Source organism: Columba livia, unplaced genomic scaffold, assembly GCF_036013475.1.
Source record: "Columba livia isolate bColLiv1 breed racing homer unplaced genomic scaffold, bColLiv1.pat.W.v2 Scaffold_102, whole genome shotgun sequence".
NCBI classification, from domain to species: Eukaryota; Metazoa; Chordata; class Aves; order Columbiformes; family Columbidae; genus Columba; species Columba livia.
This window is the reverse complement of record NW_027043007.1, coordinates 447,908-470,117: the sequence shown is the minus strand read 5'-3', so window position 1 is coordinate 470,117 and position 22,210 is coordinate 447,908. Positions and strand designations below refer to the sequence as shown.

The window sequence follows — 22,210 nt, the reverse complement described above, 5'->3', positions numbered from 1 at the left end:
GCAGGGAGGCCCCCCAGGGAAGGAGAGCAGAGGGGACCACCGTGCACGTCCTCACCTGCTGCTGCCGGTTCCTGTGCCCGCCCCAGCCCCGCGCTGGGTCCCTGTGGGGCCGGGGCGCTGCCACCGGGACACCGGGCAAGAAACTGGAGCGTTCCCTCGGGAACCGGCTGGGCTGGCGGGACAGCGGGAGCGGCCAGAGGAGCCACAGGGAGGATCCGAGGCTGGAACAGCTCTGCTGGGAGGAACGGCTGAGAGAGAGTCCTCAGCACTCGGACAACTCCTGGGAGAGCTTTCCGTCAGATACCTCGTGGTGAAGATTTCAGACACGATTTCATAAAAGAGGGGTTTTTCTTTCCGAGTTGTTTTCTATCATTTTTCATCGTATACAAGAAGTGATAGCAGCATTCTACCATGGGTATTGATCCAGGGGGTCTCCTGGAGACATCTGGATGGGCAGGAGAGCAGCCCTGTGAGGCTGGACATTGAATGGATGAATTTGCCCCTCACCCCTCCCCAATCCCACCTGTTCCCTCACCGGCCACCTGGGACTTGGCCTCACCAAGCTGGAGCACAAGTGTGATGGGAGCAGCTGAGGGACCTGGGGGTTCATCTGGAGAACAGGAGCTGAGGGGAGACCTTCTGATCTCTGAACTGCCTGAAAAGAGCTTGGAGCCAGGGGGGTCGGGCTCTGCTCCCCAGGAACAAGCGCCAGGAGCAGAGGAAACGGCCTCAAGTTGCGCCAGGGGAGGTTGAGGTTGGATGTGGGGAACAATTTCTTCCCCAAAGGGCTGTGTGGCATTGGAACAGGCTGCCCAGGGCAGTGCTGGAGTCACCATCCCTGGAGGGTTGAACAGACCTGAGATGAGGTTCTCAGGACACGGGTCAGTGCCGGGGGTGGGGGAGCAGTTGGACTCCATGATCTTAGGGGTGTTTTTCAACCAAACCTTTGCATTGTAATAGTGCCTAAAGGTCACAGCCAGGGTTTCTATTGTCTTGTCCTGGTATTTTTGCAAATGGGTAGAAGTCTGTCTCAAAGCATGTAATAAAAACGAAAAAAAAGAGCATGGGTAGAGCAAACCATGGGAAGGAGGGAGGGCCAAGTATGAAGGTAAATCTCAGCAAGAGCAAGTATTTACACATCACTAGTGATACGCAAAACTTGCAGGCTGTAAATCATTGACACTCTTTTTGTTAGTAATGGAAATGTTTCCTGTGTCCCACAGGATCCTTGTGTCACTGTTGCGAACTGCAGATGCATTTTTGGCATCAAAACAAAGGTGCATCTCAAAGCTGGGTGGGTCAGTTTGAAATGGTTACCGGGTGTATATTGGTAGCATATGAAAGAAAAAGCCTCGCAGTGATTTTTACCATTGGGAGCTTCTGGCAGGTGTTGATCTGCGAGAAGCAGCCTCGGCAGAGGTGAGAAGATTCTAAAAGATGGAAATAAGGAGAGTCAGAGAGAGAGAAGATTCTGAGGGATCTTAAGAGTGAACATGAAATAACCGAATGCAAAAGCAAGTCTTAATGCTGCATTTTGACTGAGCTGGAGGGTAGGAGTCTGGGCTTTGGAAAGCTCAGAGTTTGCACAGGCTGGAAGACAAGAGTCATAACAGCAAAAAGGGAGAAGGGCTGGAGCTGACTTCTGCTGGGAAAAGCATTTTTGCCTCCCCTAGAAAAACAGGTGGCTTCCAGAAACACGTTCAGTACCCATTTTCTCAATCTGGAGGTGTCCTGGTGGAGGAAGCCTTAGCACCGCACTGACACACGCAGGGCAGGCGAGGCAGAAGAAGATGCGCTGTCTGGGTTAACGGCTCAGGCCACTGAACAGCGGCACCGACTGTGATAGAGAAAGCAGCGACTGAGGGGAGCTGGAAGGGGCCTTGGCTGCAGGTAACCGTGCCCTGGGCTGAGAGGGGCTGGCACTGCGTCTAATGAACGTGACTGAGCATCTTCCTTGTCTGTGTGCTGATCTTATTCAATTGTGGTGTTTCACAAGGGAGAGAGAAAGAGAAAGGACATGAAAAGTAAATGTCGTGCTATTGGCATTTCAAAACTGCCTTTCTGTTGTTTTCAAACAGGCTCGGAATATCTCCTTTCGGAACCTGTGTCTTTGGAGATGTTGGAGGAGACAAAGGAGAAGGACACCCAGGAGGAAGACACACGAGGAAGATGTGGAGTCTCTGCACAGCCTTCCTGAGAGTCTGAGGAACCAACCAAGGAAGACGTGGAGACTCCACAGAGCATTCAAGAGGCAAGTCACTGGCGTACGGACCGTTCTGTGTGACTAGGGGACATTTTAGAGACGGAGGGGAAAAACAAACAGCTTATAAAGAACCCAAACCCCAGCCTCCCCAAACCAGGATTATGTTGCAGTGTCCTCAAAAGAAATCCTTTCTAATTTAGCTATTGCTGTGCTTAAGGCTGTGGTAGTTAAAAGCCCTGAAATTTTAATTGTTCAAGCGGTGTGTTCAAGTGCGGATTGGACTAGATGATCTTCTGAGGTCCCTTCCAATCCCAAACATACTGTGTGATACTGTGTGTGATGACCAAACATTAGGCAGTTGCAGGGGACCAGTATATGTATTTCTAAAGTTAATTGTTACCTCATTGTCTACTATTCTCTTGTTCTTTGCTCCTCCCTGCAAATCCAAACAGCGCTGAAAAGAAAGCTGTGGAGGAGAAGTCTGGTTTAATGGTGCCCACTTGGTGCTGTAGCTGGGCTGTGAGAGGGTCTTAAAATCCTTGTAGGATTTGGTGAAATCAGGTAGAATGAAGGTAGCATGAAAGAAAAACAAGAGACCCATAGATAAGCTGAATTCTTGCAACAATGCAATTATTTCCCTTTTAACCCTATGAAGGGAAGAAAAAAGAAGATAACATATTTTAGTCAGATTATTAAAGCCTGTATCTGCCTCAGCATACTCTAGATCACTTCAGTATTACACAGAAAACCTAAATGCACAGCCCAGCAGATCAGATCAGTTCACCTGTGACAACACAGCCCAGTCTTGGTTTTGTAGCTCAAAGCGATGTTCTTGCTTTCATGTGCTCCCTCCTGTTCACAGCTGCAAGTTCCAACAGTCTCTGCACCAGCAGAGCTCCTGAGAGAACTGGTACTAACCCTTGTGGATCAAAATGTTCCTGCAGCGGCTGTTAGTGCTGGGTTCAGGAGATCTGGACACTCTGGTTCAGTTCTTACCTCTTTCATTGGTGTGCACAGTAACTTGTGCACTCAGGTCCTCTCTGCTTTCGTTTGAAGTCCAAAAAAACCCCAGGTAAGTCAAGGCAGCTAAAAGAGCCCGGGAGGGCTCTGCTCCCTGAACACAATATTCCAGGTGTGGTCTCCCCAGGGCAGAGTAGAGGGGCAGGAGAACCTCTCTGACCTACTGACCACCCCCTTCTAACCCACGCCAGGTACCATTGACCACCACTCTCTGGCTTCTTCCCTTCAGCCAGTTCACTGTTGAGTGCACCAGGTTGGGAGTGCCTTGGTGATATCCTTGATCTGGGCTGCAGGTAGACTACAAACTTCCCTTTGATGAGGGTCAACTCTGCATGTTGGGCGCTCTGTCCCTCTCAGAAGGGAATTACCTACTACAATTACCCTTCTTTCTTTCTTATCAGAGTCAGTCTTGAGGTGTGGGGTCAACTGCCTCTTTCTATGTGGCCTTGTAGGTGGACCTTGCACCACATCCTCACCTACCTCTTCTTCAAGTTCCAGGGCCTCAAACTTATTACGGAGGGGCACCTGAGGAAGCAAAGCAGGTAAGGAGTGGGGGTTGCCCGTGACGCTGAACTGGAACTTGCTTCCAACCCTCATCATCTTTGTGGTCCCCTACCTCAGCCCAACAGCAACAGGGCAGGGGCTGTCTCGGGTCTTCCCCCTCTGCCTGACAGGGCAGGGGGTCCATCACCTTTTGGAGGGTATCCCCCTGGGACCTTTCTGACTGGTACATCAGGGAGTTACTCCACCAGTTAATCTCCTTTTCACACTCCCTGATGGACCTCGGTGTCTGGACCTTCTCCCTAAGATTTGCGATCATGCTGAGCAGATCTTGCACCAGCTCACACCTCACACATGTGGGATGCTGGCCATCCTCCCCAAGCAGCAGCAGGCTCTGGCAATCCCTGCAGCCAGAAACCTGAACAGCCACGGGTCGGGGCAAGGCCTCTGTCTGAGTTGTGACAGTCTTTTTGTGACAAGCTCTCTTTCTGGAGACCATGGTCAGCAGCGCTCTGGGACACTGGCAATAGGTGAGAGGGTCTACCAAGCAAGGAGTGACACCCTCTGCACCCTACTACACGAGCTAACACACCTGCTGCTGCAGCAAAGTGTGGGTGGTACTCACCCACTTGACAAGCTGGTTGCTCCCCTCCCAGTGCCTGCTGAGCAGTGACAGTCGCTACCCTCTCGGAGGCTTTTTCAAGGCGAGGGGTCGGGGTGTGATCGCCGACACTGTGGTAACACCATGCCACGTCAGCCACTCTTGCAAGGGCTGCCGGGGGCTTCCAGGTCGAAAAATTGGGATCCGGGGAACCGCAAAACCCCGTGTACCTCAGGATCCGCTGAAACGACTCCAGCTGAGCTGGCGCCAATCAGCTGACCCTGGGGACTGAGATTTAGATTGCATATTAGAAAAATATTCTTCTCAGAAAGGGTTGTCAGGCGTTGGAACAGGCTGCCCAGCGCAGTGGTAGAATCACCATCCATGGAGGGGTTTAAAAGGCATTTAGACAAGGTTATTAGGCACATGGTTTAGTACCAGAGTTAGATTAGGTTATGGTTGCACTTGGTGATCCTGAGGGCCCCTTCGAACTGAAACGATCCTATAATTCTATGATTGTATGATTTATATCTGGTCTTCAGAACTTGTACACTTAATCAGATCAGTTTCAAAAGTGTGGTTGAAGAGGAAGGGATGTAAAGAGAAGAAGTGATAGAGGAATTCTCCAATTGATATTGATACAGAGTTCCTCCTAAAGAGGTGTGTATGGGAAGGAGAAGCCATCTCCTTGGGGTCCATCATTGCATGGACAGTGTTGTTCCTCACCTCCCCAGCCCAACTGTGTCTATTTGTATGTTTGGCTGTGTCAGTGGAAAATATACATCCATATGACACACATAAGGTTTAGAACCCTCCAAGAGCAGGTCTTAGATTTGGAATCTATTCAGAAGTTGACCTTGGGTCACCTCATCTCCCCAGTACCCCAGAGACAGACAAACAGACACACACACAGACAAACTCACTCACACACACACACAAATCAGTCAGGGAAGGACTAATCTGGAGTTTGAAAATCATAGAATAACTTGAGTTGAAAAGGACCCATAAGGATCATTGAATCCAAGTCTCTGCTCCTCACAGGACTACCTAAACTAAACCATAAAACTAAGAGCATCTGCCAGATGCTCCTTGAACTCTGACAGATGTGGTGTCATGACCACTTCCCTGAGGAGCCGGTTCCAGTGACTGACCACCCTCTCAGTGAAGAACCTTTTCCTAATGTCCAATCTGAACTTCCCCCGATGCAGTTTCACTCCATTTACATGTCCTATCACAGGTCATCAGGAAGAAGAGATCAGCGCATCCCCCTCCACTGCCCACCATGAGGAAGGTGCAGACTGCAATGACGTCCCATCCAGCCCCAGCCGTGTCCCATGCAGGGGCTGCTACAGCCCTGCTCTGGCTCTGCCAACCTCTGGGCAAGAAGGGAGGCCGGGCAGGGCTGGCTGTTCCCTGACACAGGCACCGAGTCCCACAGCAGGAAGAAGATGGACAGAGAGCAAACCTCACACGTGAACTTGGGGGAGTGGTCAGTGCTGTAAATGGCAGCGGGAGAGACAAATGTCCTGGGAACCTTCCCAGTCTGGCTGGAGCTGGACATGGCACGAGGACATGGAGACCAGTGCAAACCCAGGACTGCTGGTGTCAGCTCCAGGAGATCCCCAGCACAGACGGCCTGTGCCCCTCAGTGCCAGCCCCTCTCCCCAGCCCAGAACAGGAGTGCTGCTCCAGCAGCAGAGCAGCCGGCCCCAAATGAGTGTCTGCAGAAGGGGGTTTCTCTTCCTCCTGGATTCCTCCCTGCAGGCACAGCAATGCTCCCTTGCTCTTCTCCAGAGACGTCCCTTTCCCTGGGTGACTGTGTCCAGGCTGGGCTGGCCAGGCAGCCTTGGTTCCCACTCTGGGCTCTCCTCAGGGCCCTGAGCTGGCCCCGCTGCTCTGAAAAGACCATGAACTGCTCTTGTCCATGACCATGGCTCCAGGGAGCCCAATGCAAAAGTGGCAGAAAGGATCTGTCCAGTGAGGCGGTGAGGAGCAGCCCTGAGGTCCACAAGTGCCTGATCCTCCTCATGGCAGCTGGGCTCTTGGCTCCTTGACCCCTCCTGCGTGCCAGGACTGAACCCCCAGTTCCAGAGGACATGTACAAGATGAGACACAGACAAATAATTTCCTGCTGGTTTCTTTACTGTGTTTACCTGCACTGGGAGCAATGCTCCATTTGTATATGAGGACTTTACACCACAAAACACTGGTAGAGGGCAATAAATAATATTCTTTCAGTGGGAATATGATTTGAAGTATATTAAACAAAAAGAAAACCAAGACATATATGTTAAAAAAAGCCTCCAAGCTTTCTCCTGAGGATGATAGACTGCTTATTGATACTGCAGTAGTCCTTGGTCAAATAATTTCCTCAGGGAATCCTTGATCTCTTTGTTCCTCATACTGTAAATGAGGGGGTTCACTGCTGGAGGCACCACCGAGTACAGAACGGACACCACCCGATCTAGGTTTGGGGAGAAGATGGAAGGGGCCTTCAGGTGAGCAAAAATACCAGTGCTGACAAACAGGGAGACCACGGCCAGGTGAGGGAGGCACGTGGAAAAGGCTTTGTGCCGTCCCTGCTCAGAGGGGATCCTCAGCACGGCCCTGAAGATCTGCACATAGGACACCACAATGAACACAAAACACCCAAAGACTAAACAGGAGCTAACAACAAGAAGCCACACTTCCCTGAGGTAGGAGTGTGAGCAGGAGAGCTTGAGGATATGAGGAATTTCGCAGAAGAACTGGTCCACAGCATTGCCCTTGCAGAGTGGCAGTGAAAATGTGTTGACCGTGTGTAGAAAAGTGTTGAGAAAGCCACTGGCCCAGGCAGCTGCTGCCATGTGCACACAAGCTCTGCTGCCCAGGAGGGTCCAGTAGTGCAGGGGTTTGCAGATGGCAACGTAGCGGTCATAGGCCATGATGGTGAGAAGGGAATACTCAACAGAGATCAAGGAGAGAAAAAAAAAGAGCTGTGTAGCACATCCTCGATAGGAGATAGTCCTGGTGTCCCAAAGGGAATTGGCCATGGATTTGGGGACAATGGTGGAGATGGAGCCCAAGTCAAGGAGGGAGAGGTTGAGGAGGAAGAAGTACATGGGGGTGTGGAGGTGCTGGTCCCAGGCTATGGTGGTGATGATGAGGCCGTTGCCCAGGAGGGCAGCCAGGTAGATGCCCAGGAAGAGCCAGAAGTGCAAGAGCTGCAGCTCCCGTGTGTCTGTGAATGGCAAGAGGAGGAACTGGGTGATGGAGCTGCTGTTGGACATTGGCTGTTTCTCTGTTCAAAAAAGGAAACAACAACTTAATATTAGGACAGACTCCACGGAGCAAAACTACTCTCTTTTTCATTAACATCACCCCAACTGAAATGCGTTTCCTTTCTCTGGTCTGTGCTGGCTGAGTGTGCTGTGAGCAGCAGAACCTCTGCCCGTGTGCTGCCAAGCAGCCAGCTCTGCTCTGCTGCAGTGGGGACATGGGAGCTGGGTTGTGGCAGCTCCAACGTTCACAAGCGGTGTCCGATTTTATGCATTGTTAATGGAAATCGTCAGTATCTGCACTCTTGACACTGAAAAGCACGGGAAGCAGAGCCGTGTTTTAACATGTCTTTGTAATGATTTTGTCTGTGTTTTTAGTTTTTCACCATCACATCCCGTGACTGGGTTTTTGTAGGGGTCAAAATCTTCATCTTTATGAGGTAAAATGTGAAGAGTCTTGAGAGAGGACAGGCAAAAGGGCTCATCTTTCTGTGGCTCAGTGCAGAGTCAGGACAGCAGAAGAGTCCATCAGTCTTCTTGCCATCGCTCCTGTGCCTTTGCTTGTGCTACTTTGAAGATGACTTCACACACAAATTACTCCTTAAAAAACCCCAAATATTTGGACTCATATGGGAGCGGGGGAGCATTGTTTGAAAGGGCAGATCTGCAAACTGTTCTCTGTTCCAGCCCACTGTCGGAGATGTGATGGAGAGAGCAGGACCCGACCTCTCACCGAGTGAAGCAAAGGACTCTGAGAGGACAGTGCGGACCCCAAGGAAAGGCTCAGCACTGCTGGGATCCTACAGCAGACCTGAGCCTTTCTGGGGGCAGCTCGTGAGCCCAGCAGGACAGGCAGAGCAGGGTCAGGCTCCTGAAAGCGACATGTCCTAAAGGGACAGTCAGATCATTGCCCAGCACACAACACCCAGCATCATCTGCAGACAAGGACCGAAAGAGCTCCTGAACACCCCCTGCTCTGCTGCCTGGAGCTGTCCCTGCCTGCAGCTGTGTCTGTGTCCCCAGGTCTCCTGCTGTCAGTGCCACAGATCCCATCCCACTCGCTGTGTGCTCAGCTCTGCCCTGCAGACCCCTCCCAGCAGCCAGCACTGCCCAGGGACAGCTCTGTGTGACTCCAGGAGCTACAGCTGAATTACCCTGCACCCAGAGACTTACCATGTCAAGGGCTGCAGAGATGTCTCCTCCAGTGAACTCTCAGTTACAGTCCCAGTCCTGAGCCACTTCCTCACTCCTCCCTCCTCAGCAGCTCCAGGCAGAGCCCTCATCCCTGCTGCGTGTGCAGAGGAGCTGCTCCTGGGCAGAGCTGTCTCTCTGCAGCGCTGCCGCTGCCATGAGCTCCCTCTGTGCCAGGAGCCCAGCCCAGCTCAGCAGCACAGGAGCAGCACAAGGCACTTTAATGACCCCTCTGGTGGGTTTGCTGCTGAGTCCATGAACCTCAGGCCCTGAGAGGAAGTTGAAGAAACATCTCAAGAAGTCAATGTCAGATTCAAACTCCAAACTTCCTTGTAGTGCTAATGGGTCCCACCGAGGAACACTACTGAGAAACCAGGTGCAGGGTCTGGGTAGAGAAGAAAACTGGAAGCAGAGATGACATATCAGGAAAAGCAAAGTAAAGGTGGCTCTGATGGGCAGTGAACATGGATGTGCTGCATGAACGCTGCAGGCCGGGGAAGAGCAGCTGGAAAGTGCCTGGAGGAAAAGGCCCTAAGGGTGTTGGTGACAGCGTCTGAACATGAGCCAGTGTGTGCCCAGGTGGCCAAAAAGGCCACCAGCATCCTGGCTTGTATCAGGAATAGTGTGGCCAGCAGGACCAGGGAAGTGAGCGTTCCCTGTCAGTAGATGAAACACTCCCACCCAATTTGTTGTCATCTGCAAATTTACTAAGGGTGCACTCAATCCCTTCATCCAGATCATTGATAAAGAGGTTAAACAGAACTGCCCTTGACGCATCCAGCAGCAGGTACAGCGAGTGATGGCACCACCAGCTGAGGTGCCATCACAGGTGGAGGAACCATGGCACATGAAGCTATTGACACAAATACAGCTGAAGAGAAGGTTACAGAGAGCAGCACAGATGCCAATACAGGTGCTGTTACACCTACAGGTCCACCCCGCAGTGGACACCCTGCCCCTCCCAGCCTGGGTGATGCGTCACAGTGAGGCCCTTTGTGACCCGCTGTGTGACACCACACGGTGCCATATACAGGTGGCGTGACCGCAGCCCTGCACTGTCTGTCAAGACAGCGACGGGACAGGACAGGAGAGCGGAGCTGGCGAGGAGACCCCGAGCACAGCCCACGACTTTCATTGCCAGTCCCGGCACTTCAGAGCACAGAGGCCTTTGCCTGAAGTTCCCCCTTCCCCAATAGTACAGAGGACTTTCCCTTAAGTTCCCGTCCTTTCCCCCCGCTTCCCGGCATTTCACAGGATGGCAAAGAGACCGCCCCCCAGCACCCCAAGGGCGGCCTGGGAAGAGGTGGAGGCTTCCCAGGAGAGCAGTTCTCTGCTGGACGCCTGCAAGGTCCCCACGGTCCAGCTGATGCAGACCGGTGAGTGCAGGGCTGCCTCAGGGCTGGGCAAGGGTCCGGGCCAGTAAACAAATGGGCCAGTGAGAGCGACCAGCTCGATGCCAGGATCACGTTTCCTTGGCACAGCGGCAGTGCAGTCCTGCAGGTGGGGGACATGGCGGTGCTTGACCACCAGGGCTGCCCAGGAGCAGCTGGAAGCCGGCCCCAGCACAGCCGCCCTCCTCAGCCGTGCTGAGCTTCAAGCTCTTTTCATGGTTGCGGAAGCTTGTTGGCAAAGATGCTGTGTCCAACTGACTCCTCTGTGTTTCCCCTCCACGTAGGCGAGACACTGCCAGAGGAGAACCCAAAGCATCCAGAGCTCCAACCTGCATGGGATTCTGTGAGCATCTGGACAATTGCTTCACTCCACCACGGTATCAACATGGCCAAGGTAACGAGCTCCCACCTTGTGTCAGGAGACACCTGTGAGCAAAGCGACCCAGAATCAGCAGAGTTGGCATGGCCTCACTGTCCCTGGTGAGAGGGTTCCTGCTCTCCCCATGTAGGGACTGTCCGAGGGTGGTCCAGCCGTCCTGGACACCAGGGAGCCCTGGTTCCCAGCAGGGCAAACACATAATGCCCATGCTCCCAACCCTCCTCCCTCCACCTGGGGAGCCTCTGCTCTAATCCTCCCCCCTGCAGTGACGGCAGACCCTGTTTCCAGCTTCCCTGCAGGCACTGCTGACAGCGCTGCCGGGCATCTCTGGCCAGAGCTGCTCATGGTGCTCAGCCAAGCAGCACCAGCAGGGTGGTCAGCACGACATGTCTTCCCCATCTTCCTTCCTCCTGTAGGAGTTTGGAGAAAACCGCCAGCCTGCCCAGATGACGGACATTCTCATGGTGGCCATTGAGGCCTTGACAGCAGAGGATATCTGTGACAGGCAGATGGGCAGCAGGGTCCTGGACACGGCCATGGGAGACCCGGCCTCCTGGATGACAGATGTAAGTGCCCTGTGGCTGGATTGTCCTGCCTGTGAGCCCTGTCAGGCCTTGTCCTTCCCTCCTTCCCTAAAGCAGCTCTCTCAGGCACCTGAAGCCATTTCAAGAGAGCGGAGAAGGACGGGGAGGGCAGCAGTTTCAGTGGCAGCTTGGGGAATGGCTGCAGCAGCACCAGGGGCTGCAGCATCCTCACCCGTCTCACATCCAGGTGCCAAAGCTCATGAGATACATCTACAAAAACATCGAGGGCGTCTCCACGGAGCCAGCCCGGCACAGCCTGCACTCACTCCTCCTCCTGCTGACGGAGCGGTGCTCCAGGGAAGTGGTGAGGAGCCTGTTGGAGATCTCTCCAACATGTGACAGGTATTGGCCCTGACAGCCCTGGGGGCTTGTTCCCTGTGGGGAGGAGGGCACAGGGATTCTCTGGCTGCCAGACCCACATCCCCAAGGAGAAGGGCTTCCATCCCACCACGTGTCCCAGCCCCACTGGGTCAGCCAGGCCCGCAGCAGCCCAAACTGGCCAATCTGGAGCCCAGCGCCACCACGCTCCTCCCTGCCCAAAGGGCAACACCACCTCAGGCCCGTCCTGCCTGCCCGGGCAGGGCCCCCGGGCACCCCAAGCAAAAATGGTGGGCAGGGCCAGGGCTGCAGCACCGCCCGGCTCTGGAGGACCTGGCTTGGACACGCTGCCCTGGCCGAGGCAGCCCCGCTGACGGGCGCTCTGGCTCTGCAGCGCTGCCCTGGCCATGTGGGAGGTGATGATCTCCATGCCTGGGACTTTGTGGAGCGTCCTGACCGAGCTGCGCAGCGTGCTCCAGGACCTGCAACTGCACAAGGTGTTCAGCTGTGCCATGGAGGACGCCTGCATCAGTCTCTTGGCTGTGAGTGTCCACGCTCATCTTCAGGGCTGTGCCTGCCCCTGCGGGGAACCAGGCACAGCCCCCTCCCTGTCTGTCAGCTCCGAATGGCCAGCTCCCCCAGGACATACAGACACGGCCTCTCAGGGTCAGCATGGACCTGACCAGTACCACCAGACCCTGTGCCAGACGCCTGGGGCTGCCCCGTGCGGTTTCGGCCCTGGTGAAAACACACCACGTCTGCCCCTGCCCAGGCAGCACTGTGCTCACCCCCGCCTGCATTGCCCTGCCTGGCTCTGCCCCCTGGAAAGCTGGGGCAGGGACAGAGAAAGGGGCAGAAGCCAGAGACAGCCCAGTTGCTGGCCCTGGGGCAGAGGAACGGTCTCTGCACGGGCTGAGGGCCTTCAGCTCTGGGGAGAGGAGACACTTGCCACCGGCCTTGTCATGCCTCCTTCGTGCCAACACACTGGAGGGAGCCCCGCCGGCTCTGCTGTTCTCTCACTGCTGCCTTCACTTTAGCTGCTGCTGCGCACTGACTTTGGATCAGAGAAGTTTGCTGCCCTCTACAAACCCGAGAGTTTCCTGAGGAATCCGAGTTGGATGATGCTCTCGGTGGTGCTCGAGAGCCTCATCACGCTTTCAAAGGCACATATGATGGTGAGTGAGGCACAGTCAGCTGGAGCCATGTTGGCAGCTGGGGGCTGCAGCAGTGGGTAATGCGTTGGCTTGGCCTTGGTGGGAGTCTGAATGTGGAGTGATGGCTCCAGTCCCCCTCTCTGCTATGGAGGGGGCTGGTGGGCGCCTGGGGAGCCCTCCAGGCACAGAGGGTTTCCCATCCTTCCGCCCCTTCAGGCTTGTCAGAAAAGGGGGTGGCTGAGCAGGGGACACTGCTCTCCTGCCCCCCCTTCCCTGCTCCATGCTCTCCCCACATCCCCATCAGTGGCCGCTGCCTGTCAGGAGGCTGCTGCAGCGACTCCTGTGCCACCTGCTGGGAAGCCGGACGGGAGGCTGGTCCTCAGTGGCCAGAGCATTTTTGCCAGGGTGATCTTTCAGCGCTTCACAATAAGGAAACTGTGTTTCTTACAGGCAAGAAAAATACTGGTCCTGCTGCCAGACATCATGGAGACCATGCAGGACACCAACAGTGATGTCAAGAGGAAGGCCCTGCTACTCTTCAGGAACACGATGGGTCACCTGGACCGGGAGGAGGCGAGCCCCATCGCTCTGCAGCTGGCGGAGAAGCTCCTGCCCCTCTTTGATGATGTAAGGCTGCCCTGGGAGCCCCAGCCCGAGCCCTACAGATGGGCACTTGGCAAAGACAGCTGCCCCTCAGCCCAGCCCCGTGGGCAGCCCTCGGGCAGGGGTCCCCTCATGCTCCTCTTGCATGGCCTTTCAGGGCTCTGGGGCCATCCAGCCTCAGCTGTAGATCTGCCCCACGGCTCCTGTGCTCAGGATCCGACCCCTCACATCAGCCACGCTGACGCCCTTTGCTCACCGTGGGCTGGGAGTGCCTGTTGCTGAAGTTCCCCATCCTCCACCCTACCAGGAGTCCAGCCTGGTGCGGGAGTTCTCCATCAGCCTCTTCAGAGATGTGATGGACACTGTGGTGGGGAGAAACAAGAAGATGCTGAGGAAGACAGTGAAGAGGGTCCTGGTCCCACTGTTCCTCCGTATGAATGACCAGAGCAAGAGCGTGGCCAAGGTGCAGTGACCAGAGTTGTTGGGAAGGCTGTGCTGCAGCAGCAGCCCAAGGCCACCCCACACAAGTCCCTACAGGCTTCCCAACTGTTCCTGCACGTGTGGGAGGCCAGGGCTGTGAGTCCCCATCACTGCCCCCAGGTCTTTGAGCCCCCAGCGCTGTCCCCCAGGGCTGTGCCCAAGAGACGCCCAGGTGTTTGGGCCGGAGACAACCCCAGCCCCTGAGGGCAGGATGGCCTCAGGACAAAGTCCTGCTCACCCAGTTCCCCCTGCCTTGGGCCAGCTAACTCGGGCTGTGCAGGGGGCTGCAGCACTTACAAGGGCTGCAGAGCCAGCTTGTTCAGGTGTCCTGCTGGGGGACGCCCGTGGGAGCTGCTGCTGGCTCCGTCCTGCCCCGGGGTCTCTGGGACTCCAGCCCTCACTGCCTGCAGCCGTGGGCCCTCAGCTCCTCTGCCCCTCAGGCTGCCCCCAGCCCCGGTGGAAGCTCAGCAGCTCTTGAGGATCTCTGTTCTGCTGGCCAGCAGCAGGCTACACCTGAGGTGGCGGCTGCCCCGTGTCCCTGCCCTGGGCACTGAACCCACTTCAGACTCCATTCCCTGATGCCTCTTCCCACAAGGGGCTGGGAACAGCTCATGCTGGGCCAAGAGGAGGGAAGGTGCCAGGTGTCTTCCCCCGGGGTGCGGTGCCATCTCCCAACCTCTGCTTCTCTGCAGGCCTCTAGGGACGCCCTGCTGGACTGTGCAGGGTTCCTGGGATGGAGGAACCTCAGCACCCTGGTCCAGACACATCAGATACACCGCATCGGAGAGTGTTTGGTAAGAATTGGACGAGGGCTGCCCCAGGTGCCCCGTGGGGAGGGCTGTGCAGCTGAGCCTCACCTGCCCTGTTCCAGCCCGGAGCCCACAGCCTGGAGCCACATCCTCCTTCCCTGCCTTCAAGCACAGACCCCCCAAGGGCTCTTCTCCAGGCCCCTCTCCCCTCCCTGCCCCCAGGTGCTAAACAAGACCCTGGCACATGTTGGCCCTGGCCGTGGGACAGAGGGCTCTCAGCACTGCCAGGCCCCCTCTGCCCTCTGCTCTCTCTGAACCTCAGCCCCACAGGGCTCCTGTCTGGGAGGGAAGAGGCCACTGGTAGGAGGGACTGGTCCGGGTGGCTGGGCAATGTCTGTACCAGACCCATGCCCTTGTGTTCTCACCAGCTCCAGCAGGACAAGAGCAGGCTGGAAGAACAGCTGTGTCAGAGCCTGCTGTATGTGAAGGACGCTCAGGCCACCGTGCGACTGGAGGCCGTCAGGTTCACCGGTGAGCCACAGCCCCCGGGGACCCTCTGCTGGCAGCCTGGCCCCCGTCCCCACCGCTGCACGGGCAGCGGCCTTGGGTCCTGTCCTGCCCGGGGCCAGCCCTGCCCAGGGGTGCAGGGTGTGCAGCCGAGCCGGCCGGGCCGGGGCCGTGCTGCCGGGAGCGTGCTGGGGAGCAGAGGCCTGACAGGAGCTCTGTGCACAGGGCTTGGCGCGCGGTACCTGAAGAACCGCAGCAATAAGGTGGAGAAGCTGAATGAAATCACCAAAGGTGAGTGGGGGCCGTGCTGTGCTGGTGGGCAGGGGACAGGGCCTGGGCAGGGCGCTGCCATGCCTGGTCCTCCTCCAGGAAAGCGCTTCAGGGGCAGAGGATGTGGCAGGGGCACCTGGCACGTCCCGGAGCAGCAGCTTCCAGCTGGCCTGTTGCTCTCATCTGCTCCTCCCGGCCAGGGGAAGAGACGAGTGGGGCTGGCACAGTTCGGAGGGGACTCCTGGGGGTCTCTGCAGGCAGTGGGGGCTCATCTCTGCTCTGCGTCCCTCTCTTGCAGTCCTCCTGCCCTTGATGGAAGACCCTGATACCTGCGTCAAGCACTTGGCATTTCAGACACTCTACAACCTACTGATAGAGTTCCCAAGACCAAAACAGAGATGGTGGTTGCTGAGCTGCTGGATCTGTGGGAGCCAAAGAGAATAAATTCTCTCTCAAAAATGGCCATATTTGAATATCTTTTTTTCACTAAAGCTGGAAGACAAAGCCCAGTCCCATGGTGTCCTTCCCATGGGGACCACCCTGAGCGTTCCAAGCAGTGTCACTCCTGGCCTCTGCCGCTGCCCGCGGGACAACACAGCTGGACCCAGGGTGTCCTGGCAACAAAGCCCCAGTGACCCGTTGGTCCACATACTTCTGTATAACCTGTCCAAGGCCCTTTAGCTGGAGCCACACGTCCTGCCTTTCCCACATCGCAGAGCTCCAGCCTTGGGGATACATGAAGGTACTGAAAGAAAAGAGACAGGCAGTGTGTGTGGGGAGCAGGGCAGGGGATTGGAGAGGCTAGAGAATGGGAAAAGCTTTGCCTGGAGCAGTCCTAACTCATAAGTGTGCTTCCCTCCCATGGCAGTGCCTCATAAACAAAGGGTCGGATGTCCAACACAGCTTCATCACCCAGTTCCTCCTCCTGGCATTCACAGACACACGGGAGCTGCAGCTCTTGCACTTCTGGCTCTTCCTGGGCATCTACCTGGCTGCCCTCCTGGGCAACGGCTTCATCATCACCACCATAGCCTGTGACCAGCACCTCCACACCCCCATGTACTTCTTCCTCCTCAACCTCTCCCTCCTAGATGTTGGCTTCATCTCCATCAGTGTTCCCAATGCAATGGCCAATTCCCTCACGGACACCAGGGCCACCTCCTACTTGCGTTGCTATGCAAAGTTATTTCTGCTTCATTCTTGATCGTAACAGAGTATTTTCTCCTCGCCATCATGTCCTACGACCGCTATGTTGCCATCTGCAAACCCCTGCACTACGGGACCCTCCTGGGTAGCAGAGCTTGTGTGCACATGGCAGCAGCTGCCTGGGCCAGTGGGTTTCTCGTTGCTCTGCTGCACACGGCCAATACATTTTCACTGCCACTGTGCACGGGCAATGACCTGGAACAGCTGTTCTGTGAAATCCCCCAGATCCTCAAGCTCTCCTGCTTAAACTCCTACCTCAGGGAAGTCTGGCTTCCCTTGGTCAGTGCCTGTTTACAGTTTGGGTGTTTTGTGTTCATTGTGGTGTCCTATGTGCAGATCTTCAGGGCCGTGCTGAGGATCCCCTCTGAGCAGGGACGGCACAAAGCCTTTTCCACGTGCCTCCCTCACCTGGCCGTGGTCTCCCTGTTTGTTAGCACCCCTTTTTTTGCCTACCTGAGTCCCCCTTCCATGTCCTCTCAGTCCCTGGACCTGGTGGTGTCATTTCTGTACCTGGTGGTACCTCCAGCAGTGAACCCCCTCATCTACAGCATGAGGAACAGAGAGATCAAGGATTCCCTGAGGAAAGGATTTGAACGCATACTATTTCAGCATCATTAAGGTACCCATACAACTTAGAAGACTTCCAGGGTATCTCAGGAAAAATCAGGACTATTTTTGGTTTTTTCTTTATTTTATATATTTGCCTTTATACCTATGATAACAAGAAGTGCCATGAAATAGTATTATTCATCCCACCTCTTGACACTGGTGAAACCCCAGTAGGCGGCTCAGCGTCACACAGCTCACTCCTCCAAAGTAGGATGGGGGAGAGAATTGGAACTCTAAAAGTGAGACAACTCAGGAGTTGAGACGAAGGCAATTTGATAGATAAATCTAAAGTTGTGTGCATAAACAAAGCAAAACAAGAACTGCATTTGCTCCTCCCTGTCAGCAGGTGGGTGCCCAGCCACCTCTAGCTAAGCTGGGCTCCAGCACACCTAGCAGTTACTTGGGAAGATAAGCACCATCACTCCAAGTGTCCTGCCCTCCCTTCTTCTGCTCCCGACTTTTACTGCTGAACATGACATCATATGGTGTGGAAGGTCCCTTTGGTCAGCTGTCCCAGCTGTGTCCCCTCCCAGCTCCTTGTGGACCCCCAGCCCACTTGCTGCTGTGGTGTGTGAGAAAAAGAAACGGCCTTGGCGCTGGGTAAGCTCTGCTCAACAGTGACTAAAACATGCGTGTGTTACTAACACTGTTCTCATCCCAAGGGCAATACATAGCGTCATACAAGCATGAAGAAATTGAACTCTATCCCAGATGAAACCAGCACATGTACATACAGAACCAGTCTTCTTGCATAAATAAAGAACCCTGAAGAAAACAATTTGTCTGAGCTCCCATCTCTTCCAATCTTCTCTGGAGCTGGGGATACAGAAAGGGTTAAGGACCCAAAATCCCAGCTGACACGTGGAGGAGCTGCCCATGGGACCCAGAGGCTGCATCCTGCTGACTCAGCAGGCGCTGCCCCTCTGCCGCCTGATTGTCATCACAGCTGCTGCTTCCCTGGAGCCACGGACATGGAGGATGTGGCCTCTTCAATGCTGGCCTCTCCTCACTTCCACTGTCCTCTTGTGCTCTTGCATTTGTGCTGCCGCTAAGGTCTTGTGTACCTTGTGACAGTCCTGGTGTATCTACAGTGGCATCCCTGTGGCTGTGGACAGGAGCAGGCCATGGGAACCACTGTGTGAGATCTGGCCTCACTGCTGGCACCACCAAGAGCACAGGGGCTCCTCAGGGCGGGGTACCCTTCCAAAGCTGGTGTCAGGAATATGCCCGACAAACTGCTCCCTCAAAGGGACTTTTGCTACCTTGGGATGCCTAATGGAGTCACAGCAACAAGCTCAGAGTGCCAGGATGATGTGTGAGGAACCAAAGGATGGGAAAAAAACTTCTCTTTGTGGTGACAAATGTCCATGCAGATAGCACCTGCCTTGGGTCCTATGGCAAATGCTATCCTGAAGAAGAACCACAAGCTGCCAAGTGATGTCAGGAGATTTCCAGGAACAGCATATGAGTCCCAACAGGCAGTGACTGGCACCTCCTAAAATAAGTGACCATCCAAGAAGGAGCCTCCCAGACAAAAAGGTGAAATCAGGAGATCATGGGCTAATGAGAGGAGAGGCTGTGAGGAGCCAGCAGGCAAAGTAACATAAGACTGGAGAGTGTTTCAGGACACCCTCTGGGGAAGGCCCTGGCTGGATCTAGTGCAGCCCTGTCCTGCCCTTTGTGCCATTAGAGACACCCCACGGTCCTGCCCTTGGCTACTGAGCCAGCTGGGAAGATGGAAAGGGCTCAGCAGTGGCGATGCTCATCCAGCTGGGTCTGCTTCCCAGCCCGAACAGCGTGGCCAGTGCAAAGACACCCCACGGCCCCAGGGCAACACAGCCCCTGGCTCTGCAGAGCAGCATCGCCAGATCAGGGCCATGCGGGGAGCATGGAGAGGAAACCAGAGCCAGCCAGAGCAGCCTGGACACCTGGAGAAAGGGATGTCCCTGGAGAAGAGCAGGGGAGCATTTCTGTGCCTGCAGGGGGGAATCCAGGAGGAAGAGAAACCCCTTTTTGCAGACGCTCATTTGGGGCCGGCTGCTCTGCTGCTGGAGCAGCACTCCTGTTCTGGCCTGGGGAGAGGGGCTGGCACTGAGGGGCACAGGCCGTCTGTGCTGGGACTCTACTGGAGCTGACACCAGCAGTCCTGGGTTTGCACTGATCTCCATGCCCTCGTGCCATGTCCAGCTCCAGCCCTGGGGCTGTGGGTGGGGCTGAGACCCGTCTGTGCCCCCAGCAGCTGCTGAGCCCTTCAGAGGGGCTGGGGCTGTGGGCTGAGTGCCCAGAGCTCTGCAGCCCCTGTGCCGGGCACGGCCGTGGGCCAGCCCAGCCTGGGCTGCTCTGCTGGGCTGGGCTGGAGAGAAAGCCGGGGCTGTGGGGAGAGCTGGGCAGGGGCTGGGCTGAGCTGGAAAGTGCTGGCAGAGGACACCCCGGTGCTGGCTGAGCTGTGTGGCCATGCAGGGGGAGGACTCACTCAGCGGGGTGAGCTGCAGAGCCAGGACACGCAGGGGCAGGAGAGAGGAGGCCGCTCTGTGCCCTCGGTGCAGGGACAGGATGGGAAGGTGCCCAGGACATTGGTCTCTCCCGTCGCCATTTCCAGCACTGCGCCACAGTTGCTGGGTCAGGTTTGCTCTCTGTCCATCTCCTTCCTCAAGCGCTGGTGCTCCCTGGCACTGCTGCCATTCCGGGACTGTTTTCCCCTCTACCCACACACAGGAACTGTCCCTGCAGCTCCAAAAAGGCCTTTGAGAAAGGATCTCAGGGAAAAAAATAGTCTCTGAAAGTCCTTTATTTCAGGTAAAGACCCAGAGAGCAGGGCTCCTCGTTTACCCAGCAATTAGGTATGAAAAGAAAAACAGACAGTGAATCAGTAAAGGATGAAAACATTCACACAATTTTAAAATCCCAGCATCACAACAAAATAAAGAAGACATGTCGAGCCTGCAGTGAGTTAAATTAAGACTGCCATGCAGCAGATAAGGGGCAGTTATTGCTTCAGAAAAACATCCAGTCATCAGTTTCCACATGGCGTCCTTGAGATAGGGGGAAATATGGAATTGGTGAAGCTGTGGGGGAAAACTGTGTTGTGTTGCTTCAGAAAATATTTGACAGGCATATCATAATAATAGTAATAACAACAATAACAACAATAATGAAACAAGCAGGCAAACAAATAAACCCAACAACAACAAAACAAAACAAGCGAAGGTGAATAACCATGAAAGAAAGAGGAAGACTGCCCCGTCCATGGAGCTCTGCAGAAGGAGCGTGGAGCCGTACATCGTATGAGGCGATATAGTTGGCATCAGCACGTAGAGAAGACTTTTGTAGGGAAGACTTTGAAGGGAGCGGCCTGACTCCATGCAGCTGAAAACCTGAGAGCTGGCAGTGTGCTGAAGGGATGGGGAGAAGTGTCCTGGGCTGAACAGAAACCTGTGGATGACACAAGGTTGGAGAGATGTGCTTTGCAGAGACTGGCAGGAGTCCTTCCCAGGGATGAGCGGGATGAGCTTTGGACACACGGAAAAATAAATTGGCTCTCAAGCGTGGTTTGGAATTAGTGCCACTGTCACTAGTAGCAGAAAGAGGACCGTGCCGTAAGGGAACTCCTTGTTCTTCAGGAGAAAAACTGAAGCTTTTTCACGTCCTTCCTTGTCAAAGAAGGTGTAATTCTTCAGTAGTTAGCCTCTGGCACCACAGAATCCCAGAATGTCGGGGTTGGAAGGGACCTGGAAAGCTCATCCAGTGCAATCCCCCCATGGAGCAGGAACACCCAGATGAGGTTACACAGGAAGGTGTCCAGGCGGGTTGGAATGTCTGCAGAGAAGGAGACTCCACAACCTCCCAAGACTCTACACTTGCCCTTGTTATATTTATTAAATTTTTCCCCGCCCAACTCTCCAGCCTGTCCAGGTCTCTGGATGGCAGCACAGCCTCTGGCGTGTCAGCCACTGCTCCCAGCTCGGTGTCATCAGCAAACTTGCTGACAGTCACTCTATTCCCTCGTCCAAATTGTTGATGAATATATTAAATAATACAGGCCCCAGCACTGACCCCTGAGGCACTGCACTAGATACAGGCCTCAACTGGACTCCGCCCCGTTGACCACGATTCTCTGGCTTCTTCCCTTCAGCCAGTTCACAGTCACCTCACTACCTGGTCATCTAGACCGCACTCCCTCAGTTTAGCTGTGAGGATGCTGTGTGAAATGCTTTATTTAAATCACGGTAGACCACATCCACCACTCTGCCATCATCCATCCATCTTGTTATGTCCTCATAAAAGTCAATGAGGTTGGTCAAGCATGACTTACCTTTGGTAAAGCCATGTTGACTGCCCCTAATGACCCTCTTATCCCTGATATGACTTGAGATGGTACCAAGCATGAGTCGTTCCAGCAGTTTCCAGGGGATGGAGGTGAGGCTGACCGGCCTACAGTTGCCCGGGTCCTCCTTCTTGCCCTTTTTGAAGACTACAGTGACATTTGCTTTCCTCCAGTCCTGAGGCACCTTTCCTGTTTCTCAAGACTTGGCAAAGATGATGGAGAGCGGTCCAGCAATGACCTCAGCCAGCTCCCTCAGCACCTGCGGGCGCATCCCATCCGGACCCATGGATTTATGGATCTCCAGATTGCCTAACTGCTCCCTAACCCAGTCCTCATCAACCCAGGCAAACTCCTCCATTGTCCTGCCTTCCTCTGGGGCCTCAGCAGTACGGGGCTCCCCAGGACAGCCTCCGGCAGAGCAGACAGAGACAAAGAAGTACTCAGTAACTCTGCCTTCTCTGTATCTTCTGTCACCAGGGCACCCGTCTCATTCATCAGTGGGCCTACATTGCCTCTGCTGTTAGTTTTATCTGCCACATATTTGAAAAAGGTTTTCCTGTTGTTCTTGACCCCTCTCGCCAGGTTTAATTCTAGGGAGGCCTTAGATTTCCTAGTTGCCTCCCTACACTCTCTGACAACAGCCTTACATTCTCCCCAAGTGGCCAGCCCCTCCTTCCATGATCTATAAAACCTCCTCTTCCACTTGAGCTTACCCAGCATCTCCTGTTTGACCACGCAGGTCTCCTGGTTTTGCTCTCAGGGCTATTCCTTTGTTTAAGTTATATTTAAATGATATTTAAAGATTACACCTCTTAGACAGAATTGCCTTTTTATGATGCCTGATCAATGTATTTTCTCCCTGG

At 54.8% G+C, this 22,210-nt stretch overlaps 1 protein-coding gene across 1 annotated transcript; it reads right to left on the bottom strand.

Moving 5' to 3' along the window:
* Nucleotides 1-6,658: 6,658 nt before the first annotated feature.
* On the bottom strand, nt 6,659-7,749 carry LOC135577566 (olfactory receptor 14J1-like). Its single transcript, XM_065047702.1, has one exon. The coding sequence runs from the start codon at nt 7,592-7,594 to the stop codon at nt 6,659-6,661; it is 936 nt and encodes a 311-aa protein (XP_064903774.1). The 5' UTR covers nt 7,595-7,749.
* Between the last annotated feature and the right edge of the window lie 14,461 nt (nt 7,750-22,210).